General features: G+C 41.3%; 1 protein-coding gene across 1 annotated transcript in view; it reads left to right on the forward strand.

The window, feature by feature from the left end:
- LOC145414693 (uncharacterized) overlaps positions 1–11,509 on the forward strand; it is a 93,384-nt gene extending 81,875 nt beyond the window's left edge. Inside the window, exon 4 of the mRNA XM_080284214.1 lies at positions 9,949–11,509. Within this exon, the coding sequence (XP_080140340.1) occupies positions 9,949–10,559 (611 nt within the window). The 3' untranslated portion in view covers positions 10,560–11,509. The remainder of the gene's footprint in view (positions 1–9,948) is intronic.
- The last annotated feature ends 7,734 nt before the right edge of the window (positions 11,510–19,243 follow it).

Consider the following 19,243-nt stretch of genomic DNA (forward strand, 5'->3'; position numbering starts at 1 on the left):
TGAAATGACTAATTTGGAACAAAATTTAATGTAAATAGACTTGTTTGTTTTTGCTTTAGAAAATAGTTAGAAGAGTGGGAAAAGGTAAAGTGCAGAGTGCAACATTTAGTAAGTTACAATGGAGCATAAGTTAGACGAGTGCGCACTGTGAAGAGAACGGACTTCTGAGTGCGATTAACTAAGTTCAGTGTAAGTTTCATGAACAGTGTACTGGAAGTTCTTCAGGAAATCCTTCTTACTGTCAGAGTCCGAGAGGAGGCGGTTATTCATCGAGATGGCCATGGACACGGTTTAAGTAGGCAGAATGTTTCATACTGTACTTTTTTCCATACTATACTTACCTCAAACACCTCATTTCACTCTTTAACCCTTTAACCGCGGGCATTGTTTTGCCCCGACCCGCCTCTCCCGCAGGGGTTCCAGCCAAAATGTAAACAAACTTTAAACCTTTATAATTCTGCACAGAATAAATCTAGAGCGAAAAATAAGGTACCATTAGAAAGTACTAACCTTCGGCTTTGCAGTGATGTAGGTTTCATGATTTCGTTGACTATCACTGGATGGGCAGTGCCATTAGAAGTGAGCATTCTAAAATCACTTTTTCGTTCACACACCATTATCAAATGCCAACCTCCTTCTGATAATAATACTATAAACATATATGAACACTGCACATACGATAAACACCCACTCTGTGTTCACTGAGGCAGGTAAAAGGCACTGTAATTGCCCGCACTTCACTGCCACATCAGCGGTGTTGTAAAATCTATTTTTCGCTCACACACCATTACCAAATGCCAACCTCATTCTGATAACAATACTATAAACATATATGAACATTGCACATACGATAAACACCCACTCTGTGTTCACTGAGGCAGGTAAAAGGCACTGTAATTGCCCGCACTTCACTGCCACATCAGCGGTGTTGTCAATCACACAGCTGGACAGATACTGATGCATGTTTGGTCAGGGGTGGGGTGGGGGGCCCGGGGGGTGGGAGGAGGGAAGTGGGGGTCGGCTGGAGTGAAAGAACTTAATAGCTACCCTCCCTTGAAACAATTGGCACACGGAAAAAACGCGTGGTATTCAAAATATTCACAAACATTCGAGAATGACACCCGCGGTTTGGTCCAGTTTTTCCAATGTCATTCTGGGAAGACACCCGTGGTTAAAGGGTTAATGTCCTTTATTGGTGTGAATAGGGTGTTAGGAGCTATGCATGTGCAGTAGGAAGATGTTTTTCCGAGTTAGGCTAGGTTAGGGTCCATAAGTACCAGTCCAGGAGCCAGTAACCAGAATGTTTATTATTGTACGAACCTACCTCTAAACCCTCATTTTATGGTTCTTTTGCATTTATTTCAGTCATTTATGTGCCTTATTGGTGTGATTTGGGTCTTAAATAGGTGCTATGCATGTCCAGAGGGAGTTGTATAGGTGTTTCTCTGAGTTAGGGTCCATAAGTACAAGTCCATAAGCTGGGGCCCAATATCAGAACAGGACCACTATCCGGACCTGCCTATGGCCCTATTACGTCGGATATTGGAGGGATTACTTATGTATATATATATATATATATACAGGTAACTCGCACGGAACACGATCTCACGGAACGCGCTCGCAATTATACACGGTAAGGGCTGGGATACATATAAGACAACGTAAGATTAATAAACCATTATGAAAACTACAAATTAACGCAGGAGAGGCCTTTGAAAGATCAAATCCTCGAACGTCACCGCAGCGCGCGGTTTGTTTTGATTACGTGACGATCTAGGCGGGAAATTAGTCAGTGAGTGAGACATTCCCGAGTACAGTAGCACAGTAATTGTAAGTTAAATATTTACAGTACTGTACTGTTCTGGTAAGTTTATGTGCAACTTAAAGTACTATTAAATAACGTTAAAGCAAGAAATAAAGTCTTATAACCAGTTTACCTGATAGGCGTCAGAATATTGCCTTTTTTATTTGTTCGTTTTTTCCACAGTGCTGTTCAGTATTTGTAAGTTAAATATTTACTGTTCTCGTATGTACTGTACTTGTAAGCACTTAAATAAAGTTAAAGCATTAAATAAAGCCTTGTAACCAGATAACCCGAATTATATGATTACCCATGATCGGCGTCGGAATATTGCCTTTTTTGTTTGTTCGTTAAACTCTTACTGTACTGCTTTTCTACAGTACTGTATTTGTAAGTTAAATATTTACTGTTCTGGTATGTACTTGTAAGCAATTAAAGCATTAAATAAAGCCTTGTAACCAGTTAACCTGATTTATATGATTACCCATGATCGGCGTCGGAATATTGCCTTATTTTTTTGTTTGTTCGTTAAAGACTTATAATAAGAGAAAAATACATTTTTGTCTTGGTATCTTTACCTATTTGCTCAGGTTTTCTGTAATGGTTTGCAACTTGTAGAAAACTGTGAAAACTTTCGGGAAGTGAACGAAAATCTGGGACATGACCTTGACTTCATAGTCTCATGTATCATCTGTCAGTTCACCACCGGCTATCGTGATGAGTGGATGTACGATTTTTTCGCTCGTGGCCATGCCTAACCACACATAGTTACACCCATTATCTCGACCCAGACAGAAAATACAACCTTTTTCCTCCCTTGCAAAACACAAACAACCACCCTGTTTACGAGACAGCAATATATATTGCGAAAATAACAAGGTAAAATGATAAAGATGAACGTAAAATGATTGAGAAAGATGAACATGTTATGACGGAAGAAATACGTTTTCCCTGTCTGTAAACGTATTTATTTCTGCTTTGTATCTGTATTCGTAATAATTAGACTTATTGTTAGTTCTGAAACTGCATTACGATTCTATTTTTAGCCATTCTCGTGGTGTGGGAGCTGGAAGTTGTGACACAACTTCCTTATTGCTAATCGGACTGACCCAATTCACTTTATTCTCCCGTGGCAGAGTCTAGCCTTGGAGGACGTGCAGTTTTCTCATTTAGGACTGAAAATTCAACTCTTTCGCTCCCTTTTCCAAGCATGGGCACAACGATAACGTAAAAAATAACTCAAAACTACCATAAACATATATCAAAAAGGTGAAAATGTATTCATAACATTTTTTTTTTTTCCAGCCATTCCTAACAGATTATGTACTGAAATCATTCGATATCACAGTACTGCATTTCTAAGTTAAATATGTACTGTTCTGGTATGTACTTGTAAGTTAAAGCACTGGTACCAGTTAACCTAATTTATTACCTACGATCGGCGTCGGAATGTTTCCTTGTGTTTACGTACAGTATTTGTGTGTTGAAGTTTTGCTCAGGAGTACTGTATTTGTGAGTTATAACATTAAATAAACCTTCTAACCACTTAAAGTGCTTTCTAGTGACAGATAACAGCAAAACAACACATTTGGGGGGTCTAGGGAGCAAAATACGGAGTAGTTTAAATATACGCGATTTCGCACCTAACACGGCACGGTAGGAACGAAACCCTCGTGTTCCGTGCGAGTTACCTGTATATATATATATGTACAGTGAAGTCTCATTTATCTGAAATTCTTTTAACCGTAATATGCTATTAACCATAAGTTTTAATAAAATGTTCTCATTTCAGTTAACCGTAAAAATCTGAAATCTATCCAAAAATTCACACACGTCGGGCTTGTTTCATGCAACAAGTGTTAGTTTACGGTTGCTGCGCCGAACCCCATCCACCACCTCAGAAGATTTGGATGATGTGAGATATAATGTGGATGATGTGGAAATGATTGAATAAGGAAACAGAAAATATGAAAAAACATTTAGGTTTAAGAGTTTGTTTGTTTGAATTGCTTACAGTGAATTACGTAATTGTTTTGGTCAAGGTTTATTTAAGTTTATTTGAGTGAAGATTTATTTAAGTTGACAGTTTATATTACAGTTACAAAATTGCAGTTATATATGTACAGTAGTTACTACAGTGTATTGTTTTGGTGATGACTGAGTGGCTTTTGGGGTGCTGGTGGTGGACTGGTGGACTAGATGTCGCCAGAAATGGGTGATGGGTGAGTAAAATACTGTTCCCTTGTATCCTACATATTATTACAGTATCTTTTATCTGAAAAAATTGATTAAACGAAACTTTGAAAGTCCCTCGATTTTCGGATAAAAGAGACTCCGCTGTATATACATATATATGTACATATATATATAGATAGATAGATAGATATAGATATATATATATGATTGACTATATCGGGTACGTTTTTGTGAAGTTACAGAACGTGATGAATGTTTTTAACCCCTAATGGCGGCCATGAACAGTCGACCCCCCCCCCGAGTGGCGGGGTTGTATCGCGGTCTGAGTACCTGTAGGAAAATATTAGCCAAAAATCAGAGATTAACCCTAGAACATTATACTTGGTATGGCAGATAGCACTTACATTCAGCTTTCTCCAGAGACAGGTGTTGAGCCTTCGTGGACTACCCAAGCACTTGTGGAGACTTACAAAGTTGGGTAACCAAATCTTCACTTTCACACCTCCAGCAACCCGGTTTCCCCTCTACCACAGCCTCATTCTGTCACAGTAAACTTTATACTACAACGTTCAGGTAGTTTGGAATCCGTATTTGTACAATAAGCACTGAAAATAAGGCTAAAATCAACGGAGCGTACGGCCGACATGCAGCGCGGCGGCAGTCTTCCCGTCACTCTACAAACATTTCCATTTTCACAGCTAAAAACATGTATACTACATTATTTTCAATCATATTACTTCCCAAAAGATCACCGCGGCGTGCTTTTTATTCTGCCTTACGCCCGTCACTTGATTCTTGTTCCTGTTGGCCGCTCGCACTGACTCGGAAGAGCTAGAACTCGCCATAATGTCACTTTGAAAGCCTGCAGTAAACTGATGCTAAACAGGGGCAAACCATGCGAAAAAAAGCTAGTGTTACAACTGGGGAAGCAAGCGTTTCCTATTAGCATAAACTGCTTGTGAGAGGAGAGTGCAGATTTACAGTTCTGAGCAGTCAGAGCGCTGCCATGTATCACAGCCAGGCTGGCCGGGCCGTGGTGGGGGGGGGAGGGGGGGAAAATGCGATACTTGGCAACAACGGAGGTCAGTAGTACAAAGGTAAAGTACAGTATGCTAATTGTAGCTAAAGGGTGGTGGTACTGATAGACAATACCAGCTGGAACATCCTTGCCCGCGTTTATTCAAAATTAACTCGAATCGCAAACACGACGCTCCGCTGTTATGTCCTTTTTGGCGAGCGTCGCAAACGCAACGATCCGCATTTAAGGGGTTAACGCATCCAATAGAGCCAGGATTCTGGGGGTTTGAATGATTAGTTAATGGAAGCGTGGCCTATTGGATTAGGCAAATTTGGGCTGTTTGACATCGCCACTCCTCACCCTGCCCTAGGGTGGGAAAGGAGGTCCGGATGATTTTTTTTTTTTTTTTTTTTTTTATGCAAGGAAGAAGGAACCAAAGGCCATGAGCCCGCAGTAATAGTTCCCTCCAAGAGAAAAACAAAATACAATAGAGAGCCAAATTCAAGATCCGATCATTTTGAGATGCCTGGACACACTGCGTTTGAAAGACTGGAGATCATAGGCAGCAGGAAATACAGACAGAGGGAGACAGTTCCAGAGCTGACCTGTTGCATAAATGAAAGACTGAGAGTAACGGTTAACTCTTGCATTAGAGAGTTGGACAGAAAAGGGATGAGAGTTTGCTGCCAGACGGGTGCTACGCGCCCGTCGTAGAGGTGGAGGAATGCAAGCAGACAGTTCAGATGAGCAGTGACCATTAAAGTAGCGATAGAAAAGAGATAAAGATGCAACAGTGCGACGAAGAGACAGAGGTTGAAGGGAGTCAGTAAGAGGAGGAGAGTTAATGAGACGAAAAGCCTTTGATGATGATATCCTTCCAAGATCCGTTGGAGTGGAGCCAATGGCATGTCTAAGACATACAGTAGTTTTGTCCGGGACTTGGGAAAAATGCCCCTGGACAGGTACTTTTAGACCCCTACCCAACCTTACTTTGAAAGCCACCTAAATAACTCCCTACTGGACATGCATAGCACCTATTTAGGACCCTGTTCACACAAATAAAGGACAGAAACCGTAAAATAAATGAAAAGGAACCAGAGAATGAGAAATTAGAAGTGAGTATGGAAAATATTTAGTGTACAGAGTACTTACGACTTGTCCGTGACCGTCACGAAGATTAACCCGCTTCCTTTATGGCACCGACGGTGGTGAAGGTGCACTTGAAGCACGTACAGTAATCCAGTGTTATGCTGCACTTAATCTTTTTCACTGTGAATTATAATTGTTTAACAATGCACATTCTGTTCTTACTTGCAAAACGCCAGTTTTGTACTCTGCACTTAAGCCTTTGCACTCTGAATTCTAATTTCTTGACACTGCACAACACTAAATTCCCATGTGGTCTGGTGGTGAGGTATTGCACTTTATTCACTGTCCACCACAAAAGCGAGCACATGGGCAGCCATGGCGACAAGTGTGCAGTTATGACGGTAGATAGGCAGGAAGTGAGGAGGATGCAGGGGCGCTCTAGTGGATGTCGCCAGAACTATGCACCAAAACACAGCTGTTCGTCACTGTGCGGCAAATTTAGCCTAGGGATGAACATGTATCAGCTTTTTTTTCTGCATTTTTACATTTTTTTTGTCATTTCTGGTCCCAAGCCCAAAATGTCCGGGACTTGGGGTGTCCAGGACTTGGGCACCTGGGTCTTAAGGGATTACTGTAAATACAGTTGGCTCGCACAGTGCGCGAGAGATTGGGTGGTCCACAACCTCGCTCACTGGGAATTCATGTACTGGGAATACATAATCTTATGGGAATAATTACATATGGGCAGTACCCCCTCATACCTGGACATTTTTTGGCCCTTAGAGACATAATAAAGGTCATATTTTTCAGACATTGTACTAAAGCTATAGCTACAATAACAAAAATATGGGTAGTCACCTTAACAACAGTAGACAACAGGCCTATCTATCTATCTATCTATTGCCAGACGCCTCAATCCCGTTTGGGGTGGCCACAAACAAATCGCCTCCAAGTCGCCCTGTCCCCCGCCATTTCACTCCCCTGCTCCCAACTCACACCCCCCTCTCTCATATACCTCTCCACCCCATCTCTCCATCTCATCCTCGGCCTCCCCCTCCCTCTTTCCCCTTCCACCTCACTCACATACACTCTCTTCGTCAGTCTTTCACCCTCCATCCTCTCCACATGGCCAAACCACCTCAGTGTGTTCCTCATAACGCTTCCTATCACATCCACATCAACACCACAACGCTCCTTTATATCCTCATTCGTCAGCCTGTCTCTCCATGTGACTCCACAGGTTCCTCTTAAATAACTCATTTCCACTGCTCCCACTCTTGACTTGTGTCCTTCCAACAACGTCCAAGCTTCACTTCCGTACGTTAGAGTTGGTATCACAATACTGTCTTGTAGTAACTTTTTCACTTCCATGCTCACTTCCCTGTTTCTTATCACTGCTTTAAAAAAACCAGCAACCTTTCTTCCCTGCTGTACCCTTTCAAGCACTTAACCCTCCAAACCTCCATCCTTACTCATCACACTACCCAAGTACTTAAACGTACTCACATTTTCCAATTCCTCACCATCCAACCTGGCTGTACATTCACTGACTTCACCTCTCTCAAAGACCATCACTTTACTCTTCCCTACATTCACCTTTAGATTCCGTTTCTTACACACTCTCTCAAACTCATCCACCAAGCCTTGCAGCTCCCCTTCGTCTTCACTCAACAACACGGTATCATCTGCAAACAACAGTACAGGGAGTTTCCAAACACTATTCTCTCTCACCAGGGCCACTCCAACATCCACTACCCTACCTTGTACCTCTTTCATTACCCCATCCATGTACAGATTGAACAACCATGGAGACATGACACATCCCTGTTTCAACCCAACTTTCAAAGAGAAAAATTCACTTAGTTCACCATCCACACGCAATGCAGCCTTCGCACCATCGTACATACTCTTCACAGCATTCAACAACTTCCCATCTACTCCATATATTCTTAACACTTTCCACAATCCTAGTCTATCCACCCTGTCATATGCTTTCTCCAAATCCATGAAAGCCGCATACATCTTCTTTCCCTTCTCTAGAAACTTTTCCACTAAAGATCTGAGAATGAATATCTGATCTACACAACCTCTTCCCTTCCTAAAGCCTCCCTGTTCTTCTCAAACTAATTTCTCTGTTCTTTCTCTAACTCTGTCAATAAGTATCCTACCACACACTTTTCCTATTATACTAAGAAGACAAATGCCCCTATGATTACCACACACTTCTTTTTCCCCTTTTCCTTTGTACAAGGGAATAATTATACCTGACTTCCAATCCTCCGGGACTCTACCTTCCTCCCAGGCCAATCTGCAACAGGCCTGATGGACTTAAATAACAGGGGTTCTGAAATGCGGCAACACTTATAGCGCCACACCTCCCACCGCACCAACTCTTCCCTCCACAGACTCCTCTTGAGCACCTTCCCCAGGAGCCTCAGTCACTCACTTCGGCCATAAACCCCTCGAAGTTCAATGCTGACACTTCTGACATTGCATCCTCTTCATCCTCAACAGGAACAGGAGCAGAGTAGCTGGTTCCTCAATTTCACTAACTTGAGCCCTCTGTGTGTAACTTGTTATGACCGTCTTTCTTCTTCTGTTTATTTCTTGCCTGCCTGTCTGTGTAGAAATGGAAGAGTTTGTCGATACCAACCAGAACTTCCTCTGTTCTTAGGCTGCTCACTTCCTGTTCCTTCACCTCTTCCATGAGCTTATCCTTGGCAGCAAGGATCTTGCTTATTCTTGACATACACAGCTGTGTATTCCCCTCCGTCATACTAGGCTGCTTAACTTGACTCTGCCTGGCGTTGGTCTTTGCATCAGCCTCGTCTATCCATTGCAACACTTCCTTGGGAGGGTGTTCCTCATTAGCAGCGTGCACTTCTTGTATGTCCGCCAATATAAATTTATCGAATCGGTAACGAAACCCACTCCCATCTCTTGAGGCCTTCAGCATTCCAGCTTTCAACCCAGACACACCTGTTGCCATCCCTAACTGCATCCTGTCAGTTGTCCTGCTCACAGTAGCAGCATCAATCAAAGGCCAAGGGGCCAACAGTGGATGCTCTTACTCCAGACCTTCCTAGTTCCAGCCAGACTCCTTCAGCAACAAGATAAAATGCCCTGTCTAAGAATCTTTAATATACTCTGTCTACCACTACCTTTCCTTCATCATTCTTCACACTCTGCTCACTTACAATGTCTCAGTTTTGTTTCTCCATGTGTTTTTTCAACCTGAATACCACATTCTTCCTTTCAGTACTCTTATGGTTATCCAGTGTAAGTCTGAGATTCTTATTTTGCCCTGTATACCTCGTTTTTAGCAGCCAAGTACCGTTCTCTGATACTGCCATGTTTCCATCACTGTAAAAGCCCTTTCTCTTTAACTGTGGCTTTTTCATCCACATCCCACCACCATGTTACCTAATGTGGACCCCTTGTCCACCCACACACTGAATTGGTAACTTGCAAGTTACTGATTCAGTGTGATAAATGTGACAAGGGTAGAACTCCCTATTCAACTTGGTACTGTACTGTATTCAGCACAAATGTTTTTTCCAGAGATGTTGTGAGATCAGCTTCATGTTAAAACATTGAGTATGGATAATCTTTGTCTGTGAGGTGGAGGTGAGAATTTTTAAGGCTTATATATAAGATCAGTGAAGGGATGTAGGACTTATTTTGTTGGACATCTTGTGGATAGTTGTTATACTTTAGGGCTCTTTTCTCCTTGTTGCTGCCTAACCCATTTAATAATTGCTTTGACTCCTTTTTGCTTCCTGACCCATTATTATATAATGATGGGAAAGAGAGGAATTATAATAATTTATTATGACTTTTGCAGATGATGACAGAAAGAAGAAGAAACACAAGAAAGAGCCAAGGAAGAGAGAAGCCAAAGATCCAGAGAGAGAGAGGCTAAACAGGAAGACTGAACAAAGATCAAAGAGTAGAGGCAGGAAGAATAGGAGTGAGAGTGAGGAGGAGTTTGTTAGACGAGAGGAAAGCAATGAAATAAGGGAGAGACACAGAGATGAACGCTCAGCAAGAAGAGAGAGAAGCCGAGACAACCATCCTCGAAGGAGCAGGCAGGATGACCAGAGTAATGAACGAAGGAAGAGGAATGCAAGTGGAGGTGAAGATAGGAGCACTGGTACTAGGAGGAGTGAGGAAGAGCAGCCTGAGCAGAGGAAGAAGGAAGATAGGAGAGAAAGGAAGAGGAGGCACAATAGTGAAGATGGCAGGGACCAAGAGCGGAGACGAGAGGAGAATGGAGAAAGGGAGGAGAAATGCAAGAAAAGGCATGACAGTGGGGAAAGAGAGTCAAAAAAGCATAGGAGTCATCAGGAAGATCGAGATCCAGAGAGAGAAGACAGGAGACGATCAGGGAGGGAGAAAATAGGACATCATTCTGATGATGAAAGGAAAAAGGATAGAAAACATAGACATAGGTAGCAAGTTGATGATAGAATTATGAGAATGTTTTGATGGATTGGTTGGTGTTTAAGTATTTGGGAGTAACAGTACATAGGATCAGAGATTTCAGTCACATGCAAGCCTTGAACAGTACATCACAAATCAGTCTAATATAGAAAAGCCACCTCTTACCAAATAAATGAGCTTCATTATATAATGTTTCAAGTGTTCAGTATAAAGAAGTAACTTTTCCTTTTTTTAAAATTAAGACAGGTATCATATATCCCCTGGGTCAGGATCCTCTACCAAAAATGCTTAATAATAATTGTATGAGGGATAAATTTTACAGTTCAGTAAATACTTATAGCTGTATATGTTGCGGTATGTCAAAATAGTCTCGTCTTCCATCTGCTTTATTTTATGTATTTGTGTAAAGTTGAATCATTCCATTGAGTGAATTGTGAATGCAAAAAAACAGAATTTGTGTAAAATGTTAAATGGGTGTGTGATTCATGAATGAAAGCAGTCTTATCACTCTGAAAGATGGCACTCAATATTTGCAAGCTTGAACCTTGTTCACTTGATGACTGCTCTAAACACTGGTGGGGGATCTTTCTTCTCTGGTGCTGAGGCACCCTGTTATTGGTGGAATTGGTGGCTGCTCTAAACACTTGCTGATGGGAAAGCTTTCTCTGGGTTGCTGTTGTGGTGCTGAGGCTCCCAGTTAAGTGGTAATACTTTATGACAGTACTGTAGGAACCTGGTGCTGTTGCCAAGGACTGTAAGCCACCACCAGGCAGTCGATGTAACTGTTTGCCCTGTACAGGCACCAACATGCTGTACATGAGGAAAAAATAAATATGAAATGAGTAATGAGACTTTTCATAGTGTGAGAGTCTTGGCTTCGATTTTCTTGTGTATGTATGCACGACCAAGTTCTCTGTTTAGGAATGATAGTTGGGTGGGTAGTTGCTTAACTTGTAGACTCATGTCATTCTTATGGGAGCACTGTACCTTTCATACAAATGCCATTCCCTGTTGTGGTTGTAGTAGAGTGAAATCCATCTGTATCATCGTCATCGTCGTCCACACCTTTCCCACCCTAGGACGGGGTGAGTAGCAGCGTCCAGATAACCAAAGTTTTTCTGTTTCAGTGGGTCATGCTTCCATTCACACATCATTCAAGCCCTCAGAATCCTGACTTCATCGATAGGCCAAAAGGTTTCCACCACGTACTGTAGCTTCACACATACCTGTCCGATCGAGACAGTCCAAACGCTGTCACATTGAAAAGGGATGCCAAATCCCTGGTCAAATGCTTCTTCACACAAATTCAAACAGCCAGCGTGATATATTATCAGTCCCCTAACCTCACCAACTTGCATACCTCTCTTCCTCACACACTCATTCCCATATCTCTTCACCTTCTTGGCCTACCTTATCTTCTCCCTCCTTACTCATTCGGATATACTTTTTTCACCACTCTGTTGTCATCCATTCTCTCCACATAACCATACCATCTCAGTATACTGTCTGTGATTCTGGTGTCCACAGACTTCCTCACTCTGCATCTTTCACAAATCATCAGGAGTCACAGCAGTCAGAAGTGTTCCGACCAACCTCCTCCACAAACCTTGAGTAGTTTTCAGGAATTATTTTTGTCCTGTCTCCATTAGGTGTTCTCCAAAGTTTAAAGCATTGTGAGTTATTATTTAATATTGTCTGTCAAAAATGCAAAGAGCCATTGTCAGTAAGTAACTGAACAAACATGAATGTTTAATTTTGGTAACAGCTGGTCGTAGCACCAACAAACATGGCTGGCAATGTAAACACTGAGGGATCTGAATTTCCAGGATTTGACAGTGAAACACACGTAATGGATTTGATGAAAATGTTGATTATGAGAATTGGCAAAAAAGAAAAGAATGTTAGGATTCAGTATCAAGAAATTTGTCTGAAATGACTGAAAACAAAATGCAGAGTCTGATACAGGCCAATGAAAAAGCAAACCAGGAGATTGAGTATTTGAAACAAGAAAATATTGAATTTAGGAGAAAATTAGAAGAGGGCAGTAATAAAGTGGAGGTGAGTAGTGTGTTAAAAGAGCAAAAGGCAAGGTGGGCACATGTGGAAGAACAACAAATGGTTAGCTTAAGGGAAATCATTCTGGAAGAAAGGGAAATGAACAAGAAAAAAGAGGAAGAAAATGTAGTTAAAATATTGTAGAAAGAAAAATAGTGAGAGAAACTGTATACCGTAATGGAACAGATGTGTAGCAATATTTGGAGACAGGGAGGAGGAAGAAAAGGATAGATCAGTGAGACTCAGGACTTGTATCAAGTGAGAAAAATATTGGGCAAGATTGATCCAGAAGGAAGCAAGTGGGAAAAAGAAATTGAGGAAGTAAGGAGGGTAGGGTCAAATAAGAAGGGAGAAGCAAGACCAGTGAGAGTTAAGCTGTCATCAGAAAGTGTAGGAAATGACATACTTAAAGTGACTGGAAACTAAGTAAAGAAGCAGGGATGGAAAATATTATAATAAGAGAAGATTTGAATAAAGAAGAAAGAGAAGTTTTAAAATTTTTGACGGAACAAATAAAGGAAAAAAAAAAAAACAGGAGAGCAGAAGAAGAATGTAAGAATTTGGAGGGGAGAGTGATGGTTGTGAAAGTAAGGACGTGGTATGTGAGGAATCAGAAGTGAAGGAAGCAAGGGGGACAGTTGTGAATATGAAGAAGAGAAGAATGAGTAAAGACGAAATGGGCAGTAAGTCTAAAAATCATGTATAGCAATGTAGATGGCTTATCTAAGAAATGGGAAATTGGAAGCTATATAAATGAAAAGAAACCTAAAATTATTTGCTTGGTCGAGACTAAATTGCCCCGGGATATTGATACAAAATTATTTGGATGGAACAACTATAACTGGTGGTAGGTGGGGGCGCTCACCATCCACTCACTCGATGTAGTGCAGCATTGAGTGTCTGCCCTTTCCTGTCTTCCTTCCTTCCTCTTCTGTCTGTCTTTTTTGTCATTCTTTCATCTTCTTTCTGTATATGGGTGACTTTACATTCCCTCTTTTCTCTTTCTTTCCATCCCTTTTTCCTCCTCCATATGCCTATCTTTGACTACACTGAGTGACAAGCCAAATGATTTCCTGTACACCAGGAAACCATTTACTATGCAGGGTGGTAACCATAGAGCCAAATTATGGTGCCTGGTGTTTCAGTGAGTAATTAAGGCACTCCAGTTGGATTGAGCCTATTTTGGTTTGTGTCCAGGGGATGGTTGGGGTTTATTGCTCATGTAATGCCACTCAGGGATGAATGAGGGTGGTCACTCTCATCTTACATGTCGGGACCAACTTGCCTAGCCCCAGGCTCTTGCGCTGCTAATGGGGCAGCATAGGATTGGATGATGGATGAACAGCTGTATAATGTGTGAAGGAAGAATAGAGAGGGGAAGTTCTGGGGAGGTGTGATGATTCTAACTCTTACTGACTTAAAAACTAAGAAAGATAGAAATTGAAAATACCACAGCTGAACTTTTGGGAATGGAAGTAGAAGACTGCAGTGGAGAAAAAATGGATGTAATAGTATTTTCTATGCCTCCCCTCCAGACTAGGGTGTGGACGAAAAAAGATCATGAACCATTCGGTCAATGAGTGCTGCTCTCGGGTGCCTGCCCTTTCCTCTCTTCTTTCCTTCCTCTTCTGTCTTCCTTTCCTTCATCCTTTCCTCTTCCTTCTGTCTATGGGTGACTCTATACTGAGTGACAAGCCAAATGGTTTCCTGTACTCCAGGAAACCATTTACTACGTTGGTTTATAACCATATAACCAAGTTATGGCCCCTGGTGGTTTAATGGGCAAGTAAGGCATTCCAATCGAATTATATCCAAGGGGTGGTTGGGGTTTACTGCTCATTCAGTGACACTCAGGGATGAGTGATGTGAAGAACATAACCTACCAATGCCCCCTTCGTAAAAGGGATCATCTGTTTATTGAGATGAATGTGGTGGGAGTTAGAGAAGGAGAAAGAGATGGAAAACAGAAAAAATAAATATGGTTATGGAAAGGCCGACATTGCTTACCTAAGGAACTTTTTCCAGAGTGTATACTGGAAATGACTGTGATCACTAATGTTGATAGAATATGAGTTTTCAATTGAAGTATATAAAATTGGAGTCAGTAAATATGTCCCAAAATTCTCCACAGCATTGGTAAGGCAGAAAGAATGGTTTAACAATAGATGTAGAATGGCTTTTCAGGCAGGTAACAGAGTATGGAATAAAGTGAGAAGAAGGTATAGTGAAAAGTCTTGGGAGGAATACAGGCAGGTAAGAAATGAATATGTAAGGGTGCAGAGAGAGGAAGGAAGGAAATACGAAATAGATATTGTAACTAAATGTGAAAAAGAACCTAAGCTGTTTTACAGGTTTGTAAATGGCAAAATGAAAGTTAAGGACAGAATAAGATGATTAGGAAATGGAGATGAAACTTAAGAAAGAGAAGAAGATTTGTGTGAAGTAATGAACAACAAGCTGCAGTCTGTGTTGGAGGAGGACTATAATAAACCTGAAATGGAACCTAGGATAAGGAGAATGGCAGAAATTGTAGTTGACATGCACGAGGTGCTACAGCTGATGAGGGACGTGGATGTAAGGAAAGCAATGGGGCCAGATAGTATGGCTCGATGGATCCTGAGAGAATGTGCTGACCAATTAGTGTGGCCAGTTTACGTCATCATTAAGAGCTCTCTGGAAAGTGGACAGATACCTAAAGACTTAAAAAGAGCAAATATACTGTACATTGCGCCAGTCTTCAAATGAGGAGATAGGGAAGATCCACTCAATTACAGACCTGTACCACTTATTAATATTGTTTGTAGAATCTGTGAAAAAATTATTAGAAAAAGATGGATTAAGTATTTAGAAGAAAATAAAGTGATAACACGAAGACAATATGGTTTTAGGGAAGGAAGATCTTGTGTTACCAACCTATTAAGTTTCTATAATAGGGTAATAGTTGTCATACAAGAGAAAGAGCAGTGGGCAGATTGTGTCTGTCTAGATTTCAAGAAAGCATTTGACAGGATGCCCTATAATAGACTGCTGTGGAAGTTGAAAACCTTGAGAGGAGTGCCTGGGAAGCTATTAAATTGGATGGAAGATTATCTTAGAGGAAGGCAGATGAGAACAGTCATAAAGGACAAGTTTTCACAATGGAAAAGTGTGACCAGTGGAGTACCCCAGGGCTCTATCCTAGTCCCAATAATGTTTCTGATATGTATAAATGATTTGCCAGAAGGTTCAAATAGCTACATGAGTATGTTCACAGATGATGCAAAAATCATCTATCTATCTATCTATAGCCCGACGCCCTAATCACGCAAAGGGTGGCCGCAGACAAAACCCCTCCAAGTCGCTCTGTCACCCACCATTTGACTACCCTCCCCCCAACTCACCCCCCCCCCTCATATACCTCTCAACTCCATCCCTCCACCTCATCCTCAGTCTACCCCTCCCTCTCCCTCCCTCCACCTCACCTACATACACCCTCTTAGTCAGTCGTTCATTCTCCATTCTCTCCACATGTCCAAAAATCATGAAACATATTAAATATATTGATAGTTGTAAAGAACTGCAAGAGGACTTGGATAGACTCCACAGCTGGAGCCAGAATTGGAAAATGGATTTCAGTGCCAAGAAGTGTGATGTATTAGAAATCTGAGAGAGTGAAAAAAGACCGCATTGAACATATAAAATGGGCAATGAGATAATTAGTAAAAGAAAAGATGAGAAGTACTTGGGAGTGATTATTCAGGATTACTTGTCACCAGAAAATCATGTAAACAGAATCACTGGAGGCACTAATGTATTACTGACAACATGACAGTGGCTTTTAATTATATGGACAAGGAAATGCTAAGGGAGTTTATATTGACCACGATAAGACTAAGACTAGAGTATGTGGCTGTGGTATGGTGGCCTCATTTGAAGGAGCTTACTGATAAGCTTGAGAGGGTTCAGCGGACTGCTACAAGGATGATATCGTGCTTAAGGGAACTGACCTCCAAGGCGAGATTGGGAAAACTGAGCTGCCAACACTGCACGAGAGAAGGGAAAGAGGTAACTTGATCATCTATCTATCTATCTATTGCCAGACGCCTCAATCCCGTTTGGGGTGGCCACAAACAAATCGCCTCCAAGTCGCCCTGTCCCCCGCCATTTCACTCACCTGCTCCCAACTCACACCCCCCTCTCTCATATACCTTTCCACCCCATCCCTCCATCTCATCCTCGGCCTCCCCCTCCCTCTTTCCCCCTCCACCTCACTCACATACACTCTCTTCGTCAGTCTTTCACCCTCCATCCTCTCCACATGGCCAAACCACCTCAGTGTGTTCCTCATAACGCTTCCTATCTCATCCACATCAACACCACAACGCTCTGTCACATCCTCATTCGTCAGCCTGTCTCTCCATGTGACTCCACAGGCTCCTCTTAAATAACTCATTTCCACTGCTCTCACTCTTGACTTGTGTCCTTCCAACAACGTCCAAGCTTCACTTCCGTACGTTAGAGTTGGTATCACAATTCTGTCATGTAGTAACTTTTTCACTTCCATGCTCACTTCCCTGTTTCTTATCACTGCTTTCAAAGAACCAGCAACCTTTCTTCCCTGCTGTACCCTTTCAAGCACTTCACCCTCCAAACCTCCATTTTACTCATCACACTACCCAAGTACTTAAACGTACTCACATTTTCCAATTCCTCACCATCCAACCTCGCTGTACATTCATTGACTTCACCTCTCTCAAAGACCATCACTTTACTCTTCCCTACATTCACCTTTAGATTCCGTTTCTTACACACTCTCTCAAACTCATCCACCAAGCCTTGCAGCTCCCCTTCGTCTTCACTCAACAACACAGTATCATCTGCAAACAACAGTACAGGGAGTTTCCAAACACTATCCTCTCTCACCAGGGCCACTCCAACATCCACTACCCTACCTTGTACCACTTCAAAAATGTAAGAGAACTGGGAAAGGCAGATAGAGAGTATCTTTTTGTGCTGGACGATGGAGGAACAAGAGGTCATGACTTCAAGTTAAGGAGAAGTAGATGTATTAATGAAAGGTTCAGTTTCCCAAACAGAAGCATAGGTACTTGGAATGGCATAGACGAGGAGGTGATGCTGGCAAAATACATTCATGCATTTAAAACTAGACTAGATAAATGTAGATATGGAGACAGGACAATATGAGTTTAGCTCATTTCCTGTATACCACAAATACTGTAGGTAAATAAATTATTCCATATCCTATCCACTCTCTGTACTCCACATACTGTACATTCCCCAACAGTCCCATCTCCACTGCTTGTACCCTTGGCTTTTCAGTTTCATGCCACACCATAGTCTCACACCCATATGTTAAAGCTGGCAGAGACTAAAAATCTTTCACTGCTGAAGAATAATTACAGGCATATGAGTAATGAACAGTATGTGTTGAATGTGTGATGTGGCATTTTTATGCTGTGTATTGGAGATAACAACAGTTTTAAAATCAACTAGGTTGTATAGCACTTTATATACTATTTTGAAATAGAAATCTTTCACCGCTGAAGAATAATTACAGGCATATGAGTGTTGGACAGTATGTGTTGAATGTGTGATGTGGCATTTTTATGCTGTATATTGGAGATAACAACAGTTCTAAAATCAGCTAGGTTGTATAGTACTTTATATACTGTTTTGAAGTAGTTACTTTGTGTGTGTGTGTGTGTGTGTGTGTGTGTGTGTGTGTGTGTGTGTGTGTGTGTGTGTGTGTTTACAAAAACAAAGCTACTGACAGGTTTCTGGCATGAAAATTGTTTTCAAACCTTACAGTACACAGACTAGTTTCTTGTATTATCCAGATGTCAAATTATATATACATATATATATATATATATATATATATATATATATATATATATATATATATATATATATATATATATATATATCAATCAATCAATTAATCATTTCCTGTGGCACCCTCGGGGATGCATAGGGCCTCGATGAACTCACACCACCACATCCTATCTTGTGCTAACTCCTCAAGATCTCCTCAACACTCATCTCCAGCTTCCCGTCTCATTGTCCTCACCCACGTCTCTTTTGGCCTTCCTCTACCTCTCCTACCAAGTGCCACCCACCCTGGTGTACCTCGTACTATTCCCTGTCTCCTATACACATGTCCTAGCCACTTCCATCGTGAGAATCTAACATATTCATCGATCGGCTGCACTCCCGTTATTTCTCTAATTCTACTATTTGGTATCCTTTCCCACCACTTAACTCCTAATATTCTTCTAAGTACTTTATTTTCAATCACCAAGAATTTATTTTCCATAGTCACTGTGCTGTACCAAGACTCGTGTCCATAAATTAAGATACTCCTAACCATTACCTTATAAAGTTTGATTTTTGTATGCACAGAGAAATTGTTATTATTCCAAATATTTTTAAGCATTCCCATTGCCTGATTAGCCTTCTTTAACCTTTCCTCGAATTCAAAGTTCAAAGAACCATCCTTGGCTAAATAAGTACCTAAATATTTAAACCTATCAACTTGCTTTACAACCATACCTCCAATTACACATTCCTGCGCATTTTCCATATTCATATTGATTATTTCAGTTTTTCCACAATTAATAACCAAACCCACCTTGCGACCT

The sequence above is a fragment of the Coenobita brevimanus genome, chromosome 100 (genome assembly GCF_032717465.1).
Source record: "Coenobita brevimanus isolate Jiangsu-jjx chromosome 100, ASM3271746v2, whole genome shotgun sequence".
In the NCBI taxonomy this organism is placed as follows: Eukaryota; Metazoa; Arthropoda; class Malacostraca; order Decapoda; family Coenobitidae; genus Coenobita; species Coenobita brevimanus.